Here is a 14,312-nt window from a genome sequence, read left to right as displayed (position 1 = left end):
AACTTTTATTAACTAACTCAATCTACCAGATAAATTAACTGATATAATTAATATAATTTATACTAATATAATATTTCACTGTAAGAAAATAATATCATATCAGTAGTTTTTCATAATATTAATATCAAAAGGATTGTAAAATAAATATCATAAGGGTCATCTTCTACATAAATAATTATAAATAAAGTGTTGGGCTCAAAAATAATATCAAATTGATGAATATTGCAGAAAACGTGCAGTGAGCTATATTTTTCGTTCGGGCTCATTTCATGCCCTAATAAATAGTCAAAACAATTCAATTATACTTAGGGAAAGTAGAGAAGTAGTTGGATATGATTATAATACCTCGATTGGATCGAATTGAATTAAAAACGAAACTTGAATTTTTTTTGGAGAAGATGACTTCGGTTTCTTCGATCGGGCGACCTTGGGTCCGAATTGGATGATGTTTAGGGATGCTTGGGGTTGGGGAAAAAGTTTGGAACGGTCAATTTGGGTTTCGGTTGGTTTTTGGACACAAACCCACTTTTCTCTCTCACTTTCTCTCTCTAAAACTCCACGGATTGGAGCTTGGTTTTCTCCGATTTTTCTCTCTCTTGTGGACTGGTGGGGCGTGGGGAGTATCGTGGTATGCCCTAGGGTCGGAGTGATGGAGTATTTATAAGAAAATTTTGAAGATGGTGATAAAATTGAATTAATGAAAATTCTATCTCTTGGGCTTTGAGATGGACGAGATAAGGACGAATATATGGTCAGGGAAAAAGTAGAGACTGAGTAGGAGAAAGAGACAGAAGGAGTTTGTATGTATGCATGCATGCAAATTGTAAAGAAAAAATAAAAATAAGGTAATTATATTTGTATATATCTATTAAGGAAGGAATTTTTTAATTATTACGAATAATATTTATTTATTTATTTAAAACGATATTATTAATGGTAAAAATATGGGTTGTTACATGAAGTCACCCCGAGTCAAATTAGTACAACATTAAGTCTACCCTTACCACACATTTGACCGCACTCCGTCTGGGGTCCACCCCGAGTCCCACCATATACAAAAAAAAATACCCAAAAAAATTGTAAAAAAATTATGAAGCTCTGTAAAAAATCAGCTCGATCAAACAAATATCGGTAGGTATATTTTCTAAATTTGTAAAGGTGAATTACTCAATTGCTCATCTGAATTCGTAGGACCCAACACAATGGAGATGTCCAGTGTGTGCGGAGCCCACAGATGTTGTAAGTATTTTTGAGAATGTGTTTGTTGTTCTAGTAAAATTGTTATTTCGCTCATCAAGTATGGACAATATTCCATTGTAGAATGCTTATTAAACTAGGTCTAAATGCAGCACTCAATCTTTAAGCAAAAACCCAACTAATTTTATAGACAACAAAACAACGTTTCGGTGTGGAGAATCAGATTAGGGTTAGAAATGCAAACGGTCATAAACAACTTTAATATTGATTGGACAAGCTTCTCTTATAATAGACAACTCTGATGGACGAAGCAAAATATTAAGGCTCTGTTTGAAACTTGGGGAGGGAAGAGGAGCGGAAGAGAAAATTTTAATTTTCCCTCTCGTTTTCTTCTTAATTATTTCCTCTTCTTGTCTGTCTCCGTGCGCGTTAACCGCCGATACTTTCTCGACTCCAAACAATATGGGATGGCTTAATCTCCCCCCTTTCCCTTTGGGCATAAATAGAAAGTAAGAAAAACATCCCACACCCCAAAACCGGGCCAATATTCAGACCCTTACCTAGAAAATGGGCTCTAAGGCGGCAGCGAGTGCCCCAATCTTCATATCCAAGCTGCTCCGCCACCACGCAGGCCACCAACGCCACCCCCTTCCCGTCCAACTTGTGTTTGCCCATCAAACATTCTGCACCGGTCCCCCGCCACGCAAATCCACCAAACGCGATGACTTTGGTATGTCTAACTCAATCTCGTCCGACTGAGGCCTCATTCTTCTAAACTTGATTGTTTTCCTTGTTTCGTGTGTTTTGTTCGTCTTTTTTGAATTTTTGTTAGATTCGAGTGTTTTTTTTTTAGATTGATCATGTGTCTCGACGAGAGAAGTCTAAAAAGTACAAAATTATGACCAAAAGCCAAAAAAATTAAGACGAAAAAGTATAAAACAGTTGTATTGTTTGTGCAGTCTTTTTTGAATTTTTTTAACATCGGTCCATATTTTTATACTTTTCCAAACGATTAATCCAAAAATTATGACGAAAAGCTAAACAAAAAGTTACGAAAAATAAAAAATACCGAAATAAGTTTCAAACTTATAAGTTTACCAGAACGCAACCTTACTTTCTTGCACAAACATTTTTAAGACACATTGATGACCGAAAGATGAGAGACAGGGTGGTGGTCGAGACCATGGCACCTACCAAACATTGATAAAATCTCACTAGATAGATGCACATTTTCTTTAGGAATGTAAAATAGTGTAATTATATCGTTTTGACGCCTTAAAAGTGAAATAATTTCACAGCAGCCAATTCAATTTCGATGATTTTTCTATACTCTCTGCAAATTAAATGCAAATCTTTTTTGACAATAATTTAAGGAGAGAACGAACTTATACAATTTGATGGGTACGTTATGGTTTATCACTACTTGCGTTACAAACAACCGTTGCATTGAAGATTTTTTCGCTGATGCAGGCCCAAACCCATTTTTGAGGAGCGGAGAGGTAGGGTCCTGCAGGGTTGATAAGGCAGAAAACGAATGCTATATGAGAGTGGATGTGCCAGGCGTTGCCGAGGTAGATATGAAAGTGTGGACGGAGTCTGGCTTCATTTACTTCCATGCTCAAGGCTCCGAGCTACCCGAATACAATTATCAAGGTCGGGTTTTCGGAGGGTCCATCGGTTTCGACAAAGACCGGTTTGATTCGGATGGAGTTAGGGCAGAGGTTAAGGATGGAGTTCTATGGTTGTTGGTCCCAAGGGTGAAGAATTAGATGTTTGGTTTCTGTAATTTCTTTCATTAGGTATATATAAACAAATTATGTTGCAAACACATACATAAACATTGTGGATGTATAAAAATGTTTATATATATGTACTATTTGAATGGCTTTGTTGATGCAGAGATGGAAATAGTTTGCTTCCTTGTAGGGGTGGAAACTTTTAGCCATGACATGTATCGACAATGAGAGAGAAACTTATTCACGGCAGAGCATAATCTATTCACGGCTTTGCACAGTCTTAGCTGTCCATTTCGGCAATCAATGGTTGAAATCTATTTTTTTAAATTTTGACCGATAACAAAACGAGTAATTTTTACCGGTCAGAATTGGTTTTCAATTCGGACTGTCTAATACACTTTTGGATACACGCGATTGAGCACCGTAAACTTCATTTACGGATTGCTCCGTAAAGAAGTTTCTCTCATCGACGAGACATTATGTTAACTGCATTCATTCATGCGTGAGGTCTCACGGTGTGTACATTTAATACAAGGGTGCTATGGAGTATTGTGGGTTCACCTATGGGTTGGTCGACTATTTTCATTCAAAAATCAAATTGATCGATGCAGAACCCCATTTGGGACCCCCCAGGTTAGTCCCGAAGATGCTACCCCATGACAAAAATAACCTCGAAAGGGCGATTGAATCGAATGTGAACCCCTTTCGAACTCAAAGGAAAGGGATGCACTTAGTGTTCGAGTCGAGCCTTGGCTGGAAAACCAGGATATTCGGCAGGTAGCTTTCGAACTCGAAGGAAAGGGATGCACTTAGTGTTCGAGTCGAGCCTTGGCTGGAAAACCAGGATATTCGGCAGGTAGCGTAGAGAAAGGGCGATTGAATCGAATGTGAACTCCTTTCGAACTTGAAGGAAACGGATGCACTTAGTGTTCGAGTCGAGCCTTGGCTGGAAAACCAGGATATTCGGCAGGAAGCGATGTACGCTAGATGGTTATAACGCGCACCCAATAAATATTAGTCTCACGCTAGTTTAGCACCTTTTCAAGATTGTATGCCTGAAATGACGAGGCCAGTCTTGTAAAGACAGTCACGCACACTACACTAGTTTAGCACCTTTTCGAGATTGTACGCCTGAAATGACGAGGCCAGTCTTGTAAAGACAGTCACGCACGCTACAACTGAGTCAGCGCACACCACAACGGAACGATGCGCGCCATTTTTGTGCTCCAGTGAAAGCCTGTTTTCCTATAAAAGGAGGGCTTTGTCCAGTGTTTTGGAGGTTGGCAGAAAAGTCGACTGATAAGTTCTCTGCAAAACAGAACCAGTCATAGAGAAACGTCAAAAACCCACCCTTGCAAAGGGGGTTGTCAGTAAGGTTAGGAGAGAGCGAGTGAGAGTCCTTCCTCTTCCATCTTTCATCTTGTAAACTAGAAAGCAACTTGCAACCCTAGATTTCTTGATAGGAAAAAGTAAAAGGACAAAAGGCATAACCTAACTCTTGTTTGGAAGTAAAATTCAAATCCCCGTGAACGCATTGAATCAAATCGAGTACCGTTGGCGATGCAAATTTATGGAAATTCGGAGTCCTCAAGTACAGGAATGAACTACACACCGATAAGATTTAAATGCAAAACTGACCATAATACGAAAAAGAAAACGAGCGGAAATGAAATTTTAGAGCTTAAACAGCCTTTAAACAAGTTTCAATTCTATGGGCAAATGGAAACCCCCACCACCTTCCAGTGACAAAACTAGATGTGTTGCAGTATTAGGTTTACAACTTAACATACAGAATCAAATCAGAAAGAGTACTCATCCCAGCAAATACAGCATCCCTCCGATTGTCTGAAGGATGAGAGAGTGATACTTTAACCAAACTCCACCATTTTGTATATAATCAGAAGCTACAGAAGTACCTGCAAGAAAGCCTTACAACAAATCAGAATAAAACGAACAGGGTGCGAACAGATTGTGATGCTAATAAGTGCTACAATTGCATGCATCAAGATCTTATCACTCGAGGAAAATAAACGAACTTCATTTAATTATGTCTCCTGGGTTCAGAATTTTAACACACTTCAATCTTCAGATCTAAACAACAGAGTTAAACTTCAATTTTTTTCTCGGATCACAAAGATTGGCAGGAAGAGAGCTTAGGAATGAAAGGAAACAACGGGGGAGAATCAATTCAAGTACCTGCTCTGAAAATTATGAACATAGGCAAATAATCTATTTACCACCACTGAAGCACAACCATATGAGTAGTAGTCGACGCCAAGAATACAAGATGAAAGAGAAATAAACACGATTATGGATGCTAAAAAAAACCAAACACAAGTCGGTCAACATGTGCAACAAATACATGAAATGGAATTTTCACAAAATATGCACATCTCTCCCATCCAATTACATTTCTAGAATTGCAGACAAAACAAAGGCACATTACACATTTTGAAAGATGACTAACATGCTTAAAATGGACGAGTTAAAGATGTGGCACTGTATCTTCAAGTACCTTAGTCAGGCAAAGCAGTTCCTCTCTCGAGATTATTCTTGATCTCCAATGTGTATTTACCAAAGGCTCGCTCAATCTTCTTATTGAAATGCTCATTACGGTCATTGATCGAGTCAATATCTTTCTCATCACGGAACCTCCTCCTCCGGCTGAATGAGTTGCGCTTCTCATCTCTCTCCTTGAGCTCCTTCACCATCTTTTCTATCTTGTCATCTGAAGTTTTCGGGGCCTGTCAAATAGGTGTAAACAATGAGTTTTACTCAAGTTTCCTTGTATTGAGCCCGAGTTGGCACAAAAGACTTCCACAGTTAACTGGTTACCTTTCCATATTGAAGGCTTGAAGCTTCTCTGTAGAATTCTGGATCAGCTTCTTTCATTCTATTGTACTCTTCAATGTCAATCTCAACGTTCTTTGTCCTTTTCTTGTAAGCATTGTACAATGTTTTCTGATTAAAAACTGTTCAAGCAAGAGGGTAAAATGTCAATTTCACTATCACACCGTATTTATATTTCCTTCCCAGAGCATTATTCCGAAGTATGCAACAAAAAGGAGGAAAACATGATATGATCACACACAAGCAAGTAAGAAATCGAAGAAGGTGGGAAACGTTAATAAAACTTCTCTTTATGGTGGAGAGAAGAAAAATTGTTATTGAATCTCAACAAAGCTTTTTCCAGCATTACAAGAGCAAATGCAGATTGCGGGAAATATCTGAAATCACACATGTTCTTGGAAAGATATTTCCAACATAACAATAATCTTCCAAGAGACAAAGTTAACGATAGCACCTAGCACAAGTAGATTAGTAAATCAAAGCTTGTGAAGTTCAGGGTGGAAGACTATTCTGTTCAGATGCAAATAAACATCCAAGGAAAGGAATTATGTATGACTCGCAAAGTGAAACGTATTCAGATACACAAACAAGAAGAAAAACCATACCATCCCAGCCATATGGAGCAGGCTCTTTTTCCCATTTCTTGTACTTAGCCTCTGCCATCTCTTCTGTGTCTAACATATATGCTTTAGTCATATCCAAACCATTAGCATCCAAAAGCTTGCCAATTTTTTTCTTCCTCTCCTCAATCCACTTCTCTTTAGAGACACCCCTAGACTCTGTTGGACCTTCCATCCTTTTCTTCTCCGCCACCATGGCCATTTGATTGGCTTTTTTTGCCTCATTCTGCATAGGTGTAGACCCCACAATGGGATAAAAACATGGTAAGTAACAAAGCATAAAAATAACCTGACAACTGAAATAGAAGTCAACATGATGTTCATAAAAAATAGAATTTGCCGTCAAAATCGGGAAACAGAGAGACAATTATGTATCAACTATGACTGATCATTACCAATTTTAGCTTCAACTCAAACAATTTTTTCTGTCTCCCGGAGAGGTTAGAGAAATCAACTTCAGGATTCTTTTCAACAACATTGTCACTGTCCCCATTCTGATGCTCTTGAAGATCATCTATTTCATCATGCAGATCTTCAGCCTGATCAGAAAATGTAGCTCGACTTACTTCTGAAAAAGTGTAGACAATATAATTAGGAAAGTTAAGAGATAAACAGCCAAGACGTATAAGCATTGATTGAGTTAAGAATCCTAGAATGACTTTATTTCAAAATACAGTTAACTTTTTGTCTTTACTCTCAATTTAACACCTAGAAACTAAAGATCTCAGGCTGTCTGGGTTGTGATAAGAAGGGGAACATAGTTGCAAAGAGTATGGACTGAGTCATTCATCTCCGTACTGAATGAGATACAATATCATTGTGAACAAATAAATGACAATAAGAAAACAACGAAGGAAAAAAACTATCAGATAAGAGTTATCCATCGTTAAATCTATGAATGTAAGAATGTTTTTAGGAATCTGTCAAACAAAGAGACCACAAAAAATAACTTGCCTTGTTCTTTTGCATCATTCCGCGCCATTGCTTCAGCAATTACTTTAAAGCAATAATCATTACATTCATGATAAAGGTTTGATGCATTTCTGCAATTTGGATGCGCTCTTCGTTCTTCAGTCATTATATGCTCTATACTGCTTGGATTGCCTGAAGAAAGTAACCAATATGTGAACATTTGTTTGGATTTAATTACACCTTCCCCAGCCAGGTTTGCTCCCAGCCTCCCACTAGTTGATTAGTATTTTAGAATATAAGAGGAGATATTCATGAGAACGTACAAGTAAATATATATTCACACAGAATAAGTTGAAGTTGAAAAGTAGCGCCCTTCAAAATTATGGACATGGTAACAAAATCGTTCAACAAGTTACTAAAAAAAGCCATAAGGAACATCAATACCTAGTTATTTGTTTCATAGCATTTAAGTTCTCTAGCTAAAGTAAAAATACAATCCCTCCTAAAGTAACTAATGAAAATTGTAATCCAACAAATGAAGATTGAATGCTCCCAATACAACTCATGAATTTATAATGCTACATTATCATGCAGGGAAATTATGGGATCCCAACCCAAATCATGATTCCAGAAACCCTTTTGATGTGGTCTAGCAATGCACATTCTTTTCTTCAACTGAAAAAATTAAGTGCAACAGTTTTGAGCAGCCTCAAGTATAATTTTGCAAGGTAATGAGGTAGATAGTTTGTTTAATGTATGAACAATCTAATCATTTGATCAAAACCATATTTTCCTAGGCTGAAATATAACAATAAACTTTGGTTTGGCTACGTACTCATGTTCTTAGATATGTTCATAGCTTTGGTTTGCGTCATAACAAAGACTAAGAGTAAAAAGATATTCCTATAAGAAAAAGATGCACAAGATCCATAAAACACAGAATGGCAAGACTCTATCTACTGGAACTCAACTCCGAACAGTAAGCAAGGTTCTGCTTCAGTATATTGAAAGCCAGAAATCACCACAAACCAAAACTACTCTTTCTCAAATCACGGAGAGAGAGAGAGAGAGAGAGAGAGAGAGAGAGAGAGAGAGAGAGAGAGAGAGAGAGAGAGAGAATCTGATAGAAAAATAAAATAATCAATATGAAGTCAAAATCGTATGCGCATACATTGCACCCGCACAGAGACACAGACACGCGCGCACGCACACACACACACTCAGAGTGAGAGAGGGAGAGAGAGCAGTTGTCAATTGTCATCCGACTGAACTGATTCCAAAATCAGAACTTTCTAAGAGTAACAATTAAATGGTGTAGGGACAACAATTACCATAAGACAAAGAAGGGGAATAAGAAAGTCCAGTTCACCTTTATACCAGGCTTGTCAAACCTGCCTCCGGATTCAATCCAACCGTCTAAAAGCGACCTTTCGACAGTCCAAATCAATATCATTCTCCATTTTGCATTTTTCCCCCAGTCATAAGATTAATCTCCCTTAGACCAATGCAATGGAGAGGTTCATTACACAACCAAGATATTATCATCTCAAATGACAAGGCCAATAATCTAGCAGAAGTCTCAAGTTTCTAAACTAGGCATGAAAGTTTATGCTGCATATTTTTATTAAAAACTAAGACCACAAATGACAAGTAAATCAATAATCAAGTTTCTAAACCAGGCATACAAGTTAATACTGCATATTTTGATTAAGGTTTGCAAACATAAGCACAAAAAGTTTATAAAGTGTCACATATATACTTGTACAATTGAACCTGACGAGCTTTCATCTTTCGAATGTTTTGGCCAAGAGCCAATGGCATCAGTGGGTGCACTTAGGTGCTAGGACTAAGGAGCTCTGTTCTAAAAATCGGGCTATGTGGTTGACTAGTTGGCACCTATATAAAAATCGGCTTAGGCGCCGACTAGCGCCCCTCTTCCGCCTGACTAGCACCTATCGACTTTTACAACACTAGCGCCCCTCTTCCGTTGGAAGATTCACTCCACTAAGGTGCTAATCTAACTATTCTAACAATACTAATAACTTTCGCCGAGGGAAAAAAAAAAAAAAAAAACTTTCAAATATTTTGCATTCAAGGATCGTTGGCAATCCTGAAAAAAAAAAAAGAAGGTCCGAGTCACTTTCCAACGAAGTATTTTCTGTGACTCGAATAGACAATTATGATAATCGAATACCCTAACCAGAAAAAACCCTCGTATCCCAAACTAAGTAAACAAAAAAACACGTAAGGCCGCTTATGAAACATTCAAGGATCGTTGGCAATCCCGGAAAGAAAAAAGGGTCCGAGTAACTCTCCTACGAAGTATTTTCCGTGACTTGAAAAGACAATTATGATAATAGAATACCCTAACCAGAAAAAAGCCCTAGTATCCACAAACTAAGTAAACAAAAAAACACGTAAGGCAGCTTACGAATCAACCACAACACACCAAAGGCCCCAACTTCCCCTTGCAATCCAGATACATCAAAGCCCTAGTTTATTCAAGAAAGAAGGTATAAGAAGCCGTAATTTAGCAATCAAAGATAGAAAAATATTCAACACAGCTCCTAATTCATGATGAAAAGCCCTAATTTGAAGCTGCCATGTTTCAATATAGGATCCAATCCGAAGCCCTAATTTCACAGAGAGAGAGAGAGAGAGAGAGAGAGAGAGAGAGAGAGAGAGAGAGAGAGAGAGGAACCTTGGTGGTGCGGTGCAGTGGTGAGCGGTGGACGGTGGACACTGCAGTGCAGTGGTTGTTCGCGGGGGAGGGGGTGAGAGTTTGCCGACTTGCGTGTATACCCGCAGGACTTTTTTTCCGTTTCGAAGAGGGTACGACGCAGCGCAGTACTTCTCGGACAACCTTTCAAACTGTTATTTCTCTCCTCTTTTTCTGTTTTTTTGTTCGGTTTGGTTTATAATTTTGAAAAAAGATTGAAATCGGTTTCTTATATCTCATTTACCAAACGAGCCAAACTTGAGCAATGACAAACTTAACTCGAGTCTCTGCTCGGGAGTCCGAACTTGCACCAGGTACACACACTTAAGTTTAGGATTCTTATGTTTTCATAATTTTAGCGTGTTCCAATAATTATAGTAAGTACGAATTTTTTAAATAAGTACCTATTTTTTCAATTACTTAGTACTTATTTTATCAAAAAATAATTACTTAAAAATACTCCTAAGAGCATCTCCATCTCTTATTTAAATTTGAGCAAAAGCTTCATTTGATACTCTCGCCGTTTCACTTTATTTTGCATGTTTCTTTTTTGGCACCTCACAAAAATTATATATATCTTACAATTTATAATATTTTTTATAATTTTTACAATTTTTTTTAAAAAAATTAATTAAAACATATCAAACAAGATCTATATTGAATATATAAAATATATAAAATATTATAAATCATGAGATATAGACAATTTTATGAGACGTCCAAAAAGAAAACAGGCACAATAAAATGAGACGGAGGGAGTACGAACTAATCCATGGACAAATGCAAATATAAGCATAAATTTGAGCAAATGTTTCATTAATGGCATAGTTGTAAATTTGAGAAGGATAAAATAGCCTTCAAAATTTGAGTAAGAATTTGATTCAAACCAAATTTGATAAAAATGTTGAGTAGATTTAGTAGTATGAGTTTGAGTAACGACTTCAGTGGTGTCTTGGGCGATTTTTATTCAAATTAGAGTAACAGTAATGATTCACACACATATGTTTTTGCACATATCTTGCATATATATTTTTGTGGGGACTATATCGGAGTCTCACAAAATGATCCGAATCGCTCTTCTTTATTTAAATATTTTTGGAGGGTTTTTGTAAAAAATCAGCTCTAACGGATATCGGTAAGGGCTTTCTCAAAAATCTTTTTGTCTTGCCCGATATCCGTTAGAGCTGATTTTTTACAGGAACCCTCTAAAAAGTATTTAAAAAAAGATAAACTGTTCGGATTATTTTGTGAGATCCCGACATGGACCTCACAAAAATGTATGTGCAAAATATGTGAAAAACATAGAGAATAAATTATTTATACCGCCGGTGTAAACATTTGTTTTTTCCAAATCAATTGCATTGCGCCACGTCGAAATATTTTATTGATTGAGACCACTATTTTGACACGTATCGCAATGCAATTGATTTGAAAACCCGCACGCACGCCAGCACACTACCGGCCCAAATCAAATCATCGCACCCGTTGCCGATCTCACCACCCCAAATCAACGCACCCGTTGCCGATCTTCCTCCGCCATTCACCGATCTTCCTCCGCCTTGTCTGCACGGGTAATTTCTCTCTCTCTCTCTCTCTCTCGCTATTTCTTATGAATGTACGCTGCGTACACTGACTGACTATTCCAGTTTATGATTCCCGAACGCATTAGCTTCAGAGGTTCAGTACTTATAGTTTCTGGTTTGTTTGTTTGTTTTTTCGCAAACCTAGTTGCTGGACCTGTTGTGGGAATTCACCAAGTATTCCACTACCAGGCTGCATTAGTTCCCTTCCCGTGAGTACGTTTCGAATAATCCAAATAGAGGAACTCCCCAAATGTGGGAAAGTTTGAAAATCTGCCAGTTAGGGTTCTCAGAGTTTAGATGAGAGGATTATTGATGGAATATGGCATAGCTGTCTATGGTTTCTGGTTTCCATTTTGACAAAGTTAGTTGCTGGCCTTTTGTGGGAATTCCCCTAGTTTTCCCTTACTTTGCTGGATCAAATTCAGTTCCCTTCCCCCAGGACCTTTCGAAAAATCCCAATAGTGGAATTAACCAAGTGTGGGAAAGCTTAAAACTCCGCAAGTTGGGATTCTCAGAGTTTGATGAGAGAATTTTTTGCTGGATATGTACCTTTCCCAGTTTAAGTTGTATGGTCTAAGAAAAATCCATATTGAGGAATTTAGTCATTGGATTTTCCTTTGATTAATTTAATCCAGGTCCAAAAGTTTAGGCCATCACAAACCTATGCGATTTTATGGATATTTTGAGTCAAAAGTCCAAACATCAAGTACAGACTATTAGATATGGATTTCAATTCAGTCGACAATTCAACCTTTGTATTGAAAGCTTAACTATTTTTTTAATGCAATGGCCATGCACGCTGCTACTTGAGCCGTTACTACTTGAGCCCTGATGTTGAAACGAAGTAGAGTGCATGATCTTGTAAAGGAAACATATTTATGCAATTCTCATTTCTCCAACCGTTTTATTTGGTATCCATACCATGTCACACAGTTATTCTTTCTCCTTAACTCGCACTTCTTTTGTTTTGTTTTTCTTTTATTTGTTTTTGAATTTGTTTCTTGGAGAACTCTGATTTTTGTTCCTTTGCTTGGTTGGTTGGTTGGGAGTTCGTATTTGTTTGTAGCTTTTTTGAGTTTGTTTATCCTTGGAACTTAAGCACTACTCTCTTTGGTTGTTAACGTTGGGGTTTCTGAATCTTCATTGTAGCCTAATTCCTTTGATGTTCATGCTTGAAAATTGGTCTTCGCTTTCTTCCTTTTGGTGTACATTGAGCAAGGCTATTACCTTTCACACATGCTATGCTTTAGTATTGCAAATTGTTCAGCTGAATATAATAGCGGTGTAGGTTCTGAGTCATGCGAAGCAACCTATCCATGAAATTGCCAGTAATGTTGCCTCTTGCAGATTCTAGTGTACATGAGAGCCTTTTGCATATGACATTGACTAATAGAGATGTTGATATCTTGCGTAAGACTCCAATGATTTAATCCAGTCCATATACCATGTGTCGCATTTGTATATTTCAAACTTTCTTTCTCCATTTTTTCCCTTCAAATATTTGATTTTGTTGGCTTTTTAAGTATCTTATTCACTTGCAGGAGGTACCATAATCATTATTTAATGAATGGCGCTTCTGCTTCTGGTGGCATAAAGTCAGCATTCTCCTACTGTGTACAACAAGTGCGAAATTATGACTACCATCATTACCTCTGCCTCCTCGAACTTCCCCCAAGCATGCGCAAGGCTGCATTTGCTCTCCGCGCTTTCAACGTCGAAACAGCAAGAGCTATGGACGTTGCTTCTGATCCCAAAATCGGCCTTATGCGCCTACTTTGGTGGCGAGAAGCCATAGACAAGATATTTGCCCACAAATTAATTGAGCATCCAACAGCTCAGGCCCTTTCATCAGTAATATCAGAGCACAAAACCAGCAAAAGCTGGCTGAAGCGGTCAGTTGAAGCGCGGATCAACGATGCACAAAGAGAGGTTAACGAAATCCCAGAAACCATTGAAGATTTGGAAAAATATGCGGAGGACACCGTATCAACGATCTTGTACATGACACTTCAAGCAGGGGGTATCAAATCCACCGACGCAGATCATGCAGCTTCGCATATTGGAAAGGCTAGTGGCCTTCTTTTGCTGCTTAAGTCGTTGCCATACCACGCTAGTCGCAATCGTCTGTGTTCTTATATTCCCTCTAAAGTAGCAGCCAACCATGGACTTTTGGTTAACCAGGGGGGTCCACTGGAGATTCGCATGGACTCTCATGAGGGAATGTGTGATGCCGTTTTTGAGATGTCAACTACCGCTAATGCACATCTCCAGAAGGCCAGGGAATTAGCTGCAACAGTGCCTAAGGAAGCTCGGGCAGTGCTTTTACCTGCTGTGCCTGCCCAGGTTCTATTGGATTCCCTGAATCGTGTGCAGTTTGATGTGTTTGATCCAAGATTGGCAACAGGGATTCTGGGTATTCCTCCTTTGTGGTACCAGTTGAAACTGAAATGGCATTCATTGAGGGGAAAGTACTGAAAGATGAGTTATTTTGTTGCCTTTACCAATTGAATGGCAAGTTTTCCATCTTGTGGGAAGCTGGGTTGAGTTTCGATCGAATTTTTGCTCGTTCAAAATTAGGGTATTTTCCCTAATGTCCCAATGGCAATTTATACACAACTGTTTTGTTTCTTTTTTCATCCGTCGTACTACACTTCACTTTTAGGCATTGTAGTGCCAGGTTTTTTATGCAGGTCCT

The 14,312-nt window shown here is 38.2% G+C and overlaps 3 protein-coding genes across 9 annotated transcripts; 2 read left to right on the top strand and 1 right to left on the bottom strand.

Annotated features, from left to right (window-relative positions):
* The first annotated feature begins 1,519 nt into the window (after nt 1-1,519).
* Nucleotides 1,520-3,198, top strand: LOC131327046 (14.7 kDa heat shock protein). The gene is made up of 2 exons (XM_058360020.1): nt 1,520-1,927; nt 2,668-3,198. Exons 1-2 carry the CDS (start codon nt 1,765-1,767, stop codon nt 2,964-2,966), a joined length of 462 nt encoding a protein of 153 aa, XP_058216003.1. The 5' UTR covers nt 1,520-1,764; the 3' UTR covers nt 2,967-3,198.
* A 1,269-nt stretch (nt 3,199-4,467) lies between these two features.
* LOC131327040 (uncharacterized) lies at nt 4,468-10,251 on the bottom strand. 5 transcript variants are annotated; one of them, XM_058360011.1, is made up of 9 exons: nt 10,017-10,222; nt 9,747-9,807; nt 8,685-8,810; nt 7,358-7,507; nt 6,799-6,971; nt 6,389-6,629; nt 5,769-5,905; nt 5,449-5,677; nt 4,468-4,849 (listed from the first exon to the last, which is right to left on the bottom strand). In XM_058360011.1, the coding sequence occupies exons 4-8, from the start codon at nt 7,479-7,481 to the stop codon at nt 5,450-5,452; spliced, it is 903 nt and encodes a 300-aa protein (XP_058215994.1). In that variant the 5' UTR covers nt 7,482-7,507; nt 8,685-8,810; nt 9,747-9,807; nt 10,017-10,222; the 3' UTR covers nt 4,468-4,849; nt 5,449. The 5 variants fall into 5 exon arrangements, with proteins under 5 accessions (XP_058215994.1, XP_058215995.1, XP_058215993.1 ...); XM_058360012.1 differs by lacking the exon at nt 8,685-8,810 and having other exon boundaries at nt 10,017-10,232; XM_058360010.1 differs by lacking the exon at nt 9,747-9,807.
* Nucleotides 10,252-11,479: 1,228 nt separating this feature from the next.
* Nucleotides 11,480-14,254, top strand: LOC131327039 (uncharacterized). Of its 3 annotated transcripts, XM_058360008.1 has the most exons (3): nt 11,480-11,506; nt 11,546-11,605; nt 13,159-14,254. In XM_058360008.1, exon 3 carries the CDS (start codon nt 13,181-13,183, stop codon nt 14,090-14,092), a length of 912 nt encoding a protein of 303 aa, XP_058215991.1. In that variant the 5' UTR covers nt 11,480-11,506; nt 11,546-11,605; nt 13,159-13,180; the 3' UTR covers nt 14,093-14,254. The 3 variants fall into 3 exon arrangements, with proteins under 3 accessions (XP_058215991.1, XP_058215990.1, XP_058215992.1); XM_058360007.1 differs by having other exon boundaries at nt 11,490-11,605; XM_058360009.1 differs by lacking the exons at nt 11,480-11,506; nt 11,546-11,605 and adding an exon at nt 11,698-11,791.
* Nucleotides 14,255-14,312: the final 58 nt, after the last annotated feature.

This window comes from Rhododendron vialii, chromosome 5a, assembly GCF_030253575.1.
Source record: "Rhododendron vialii isolate Sample 1 chromosome 5a, ASM3025357v1".
Classification (NCBI taxonomy): Eukaryota; Viridiplantae; Streptophyta; class Magnoliopsida; order Ericales; family Ericaceae; genus Rhododendron; species Rhododendron vialii.
The sequence above is the reverse complement of the archived record's forward strand: the minus strand, read 5'-3'. Positions and strand labels throughout refer to the sequence as shown.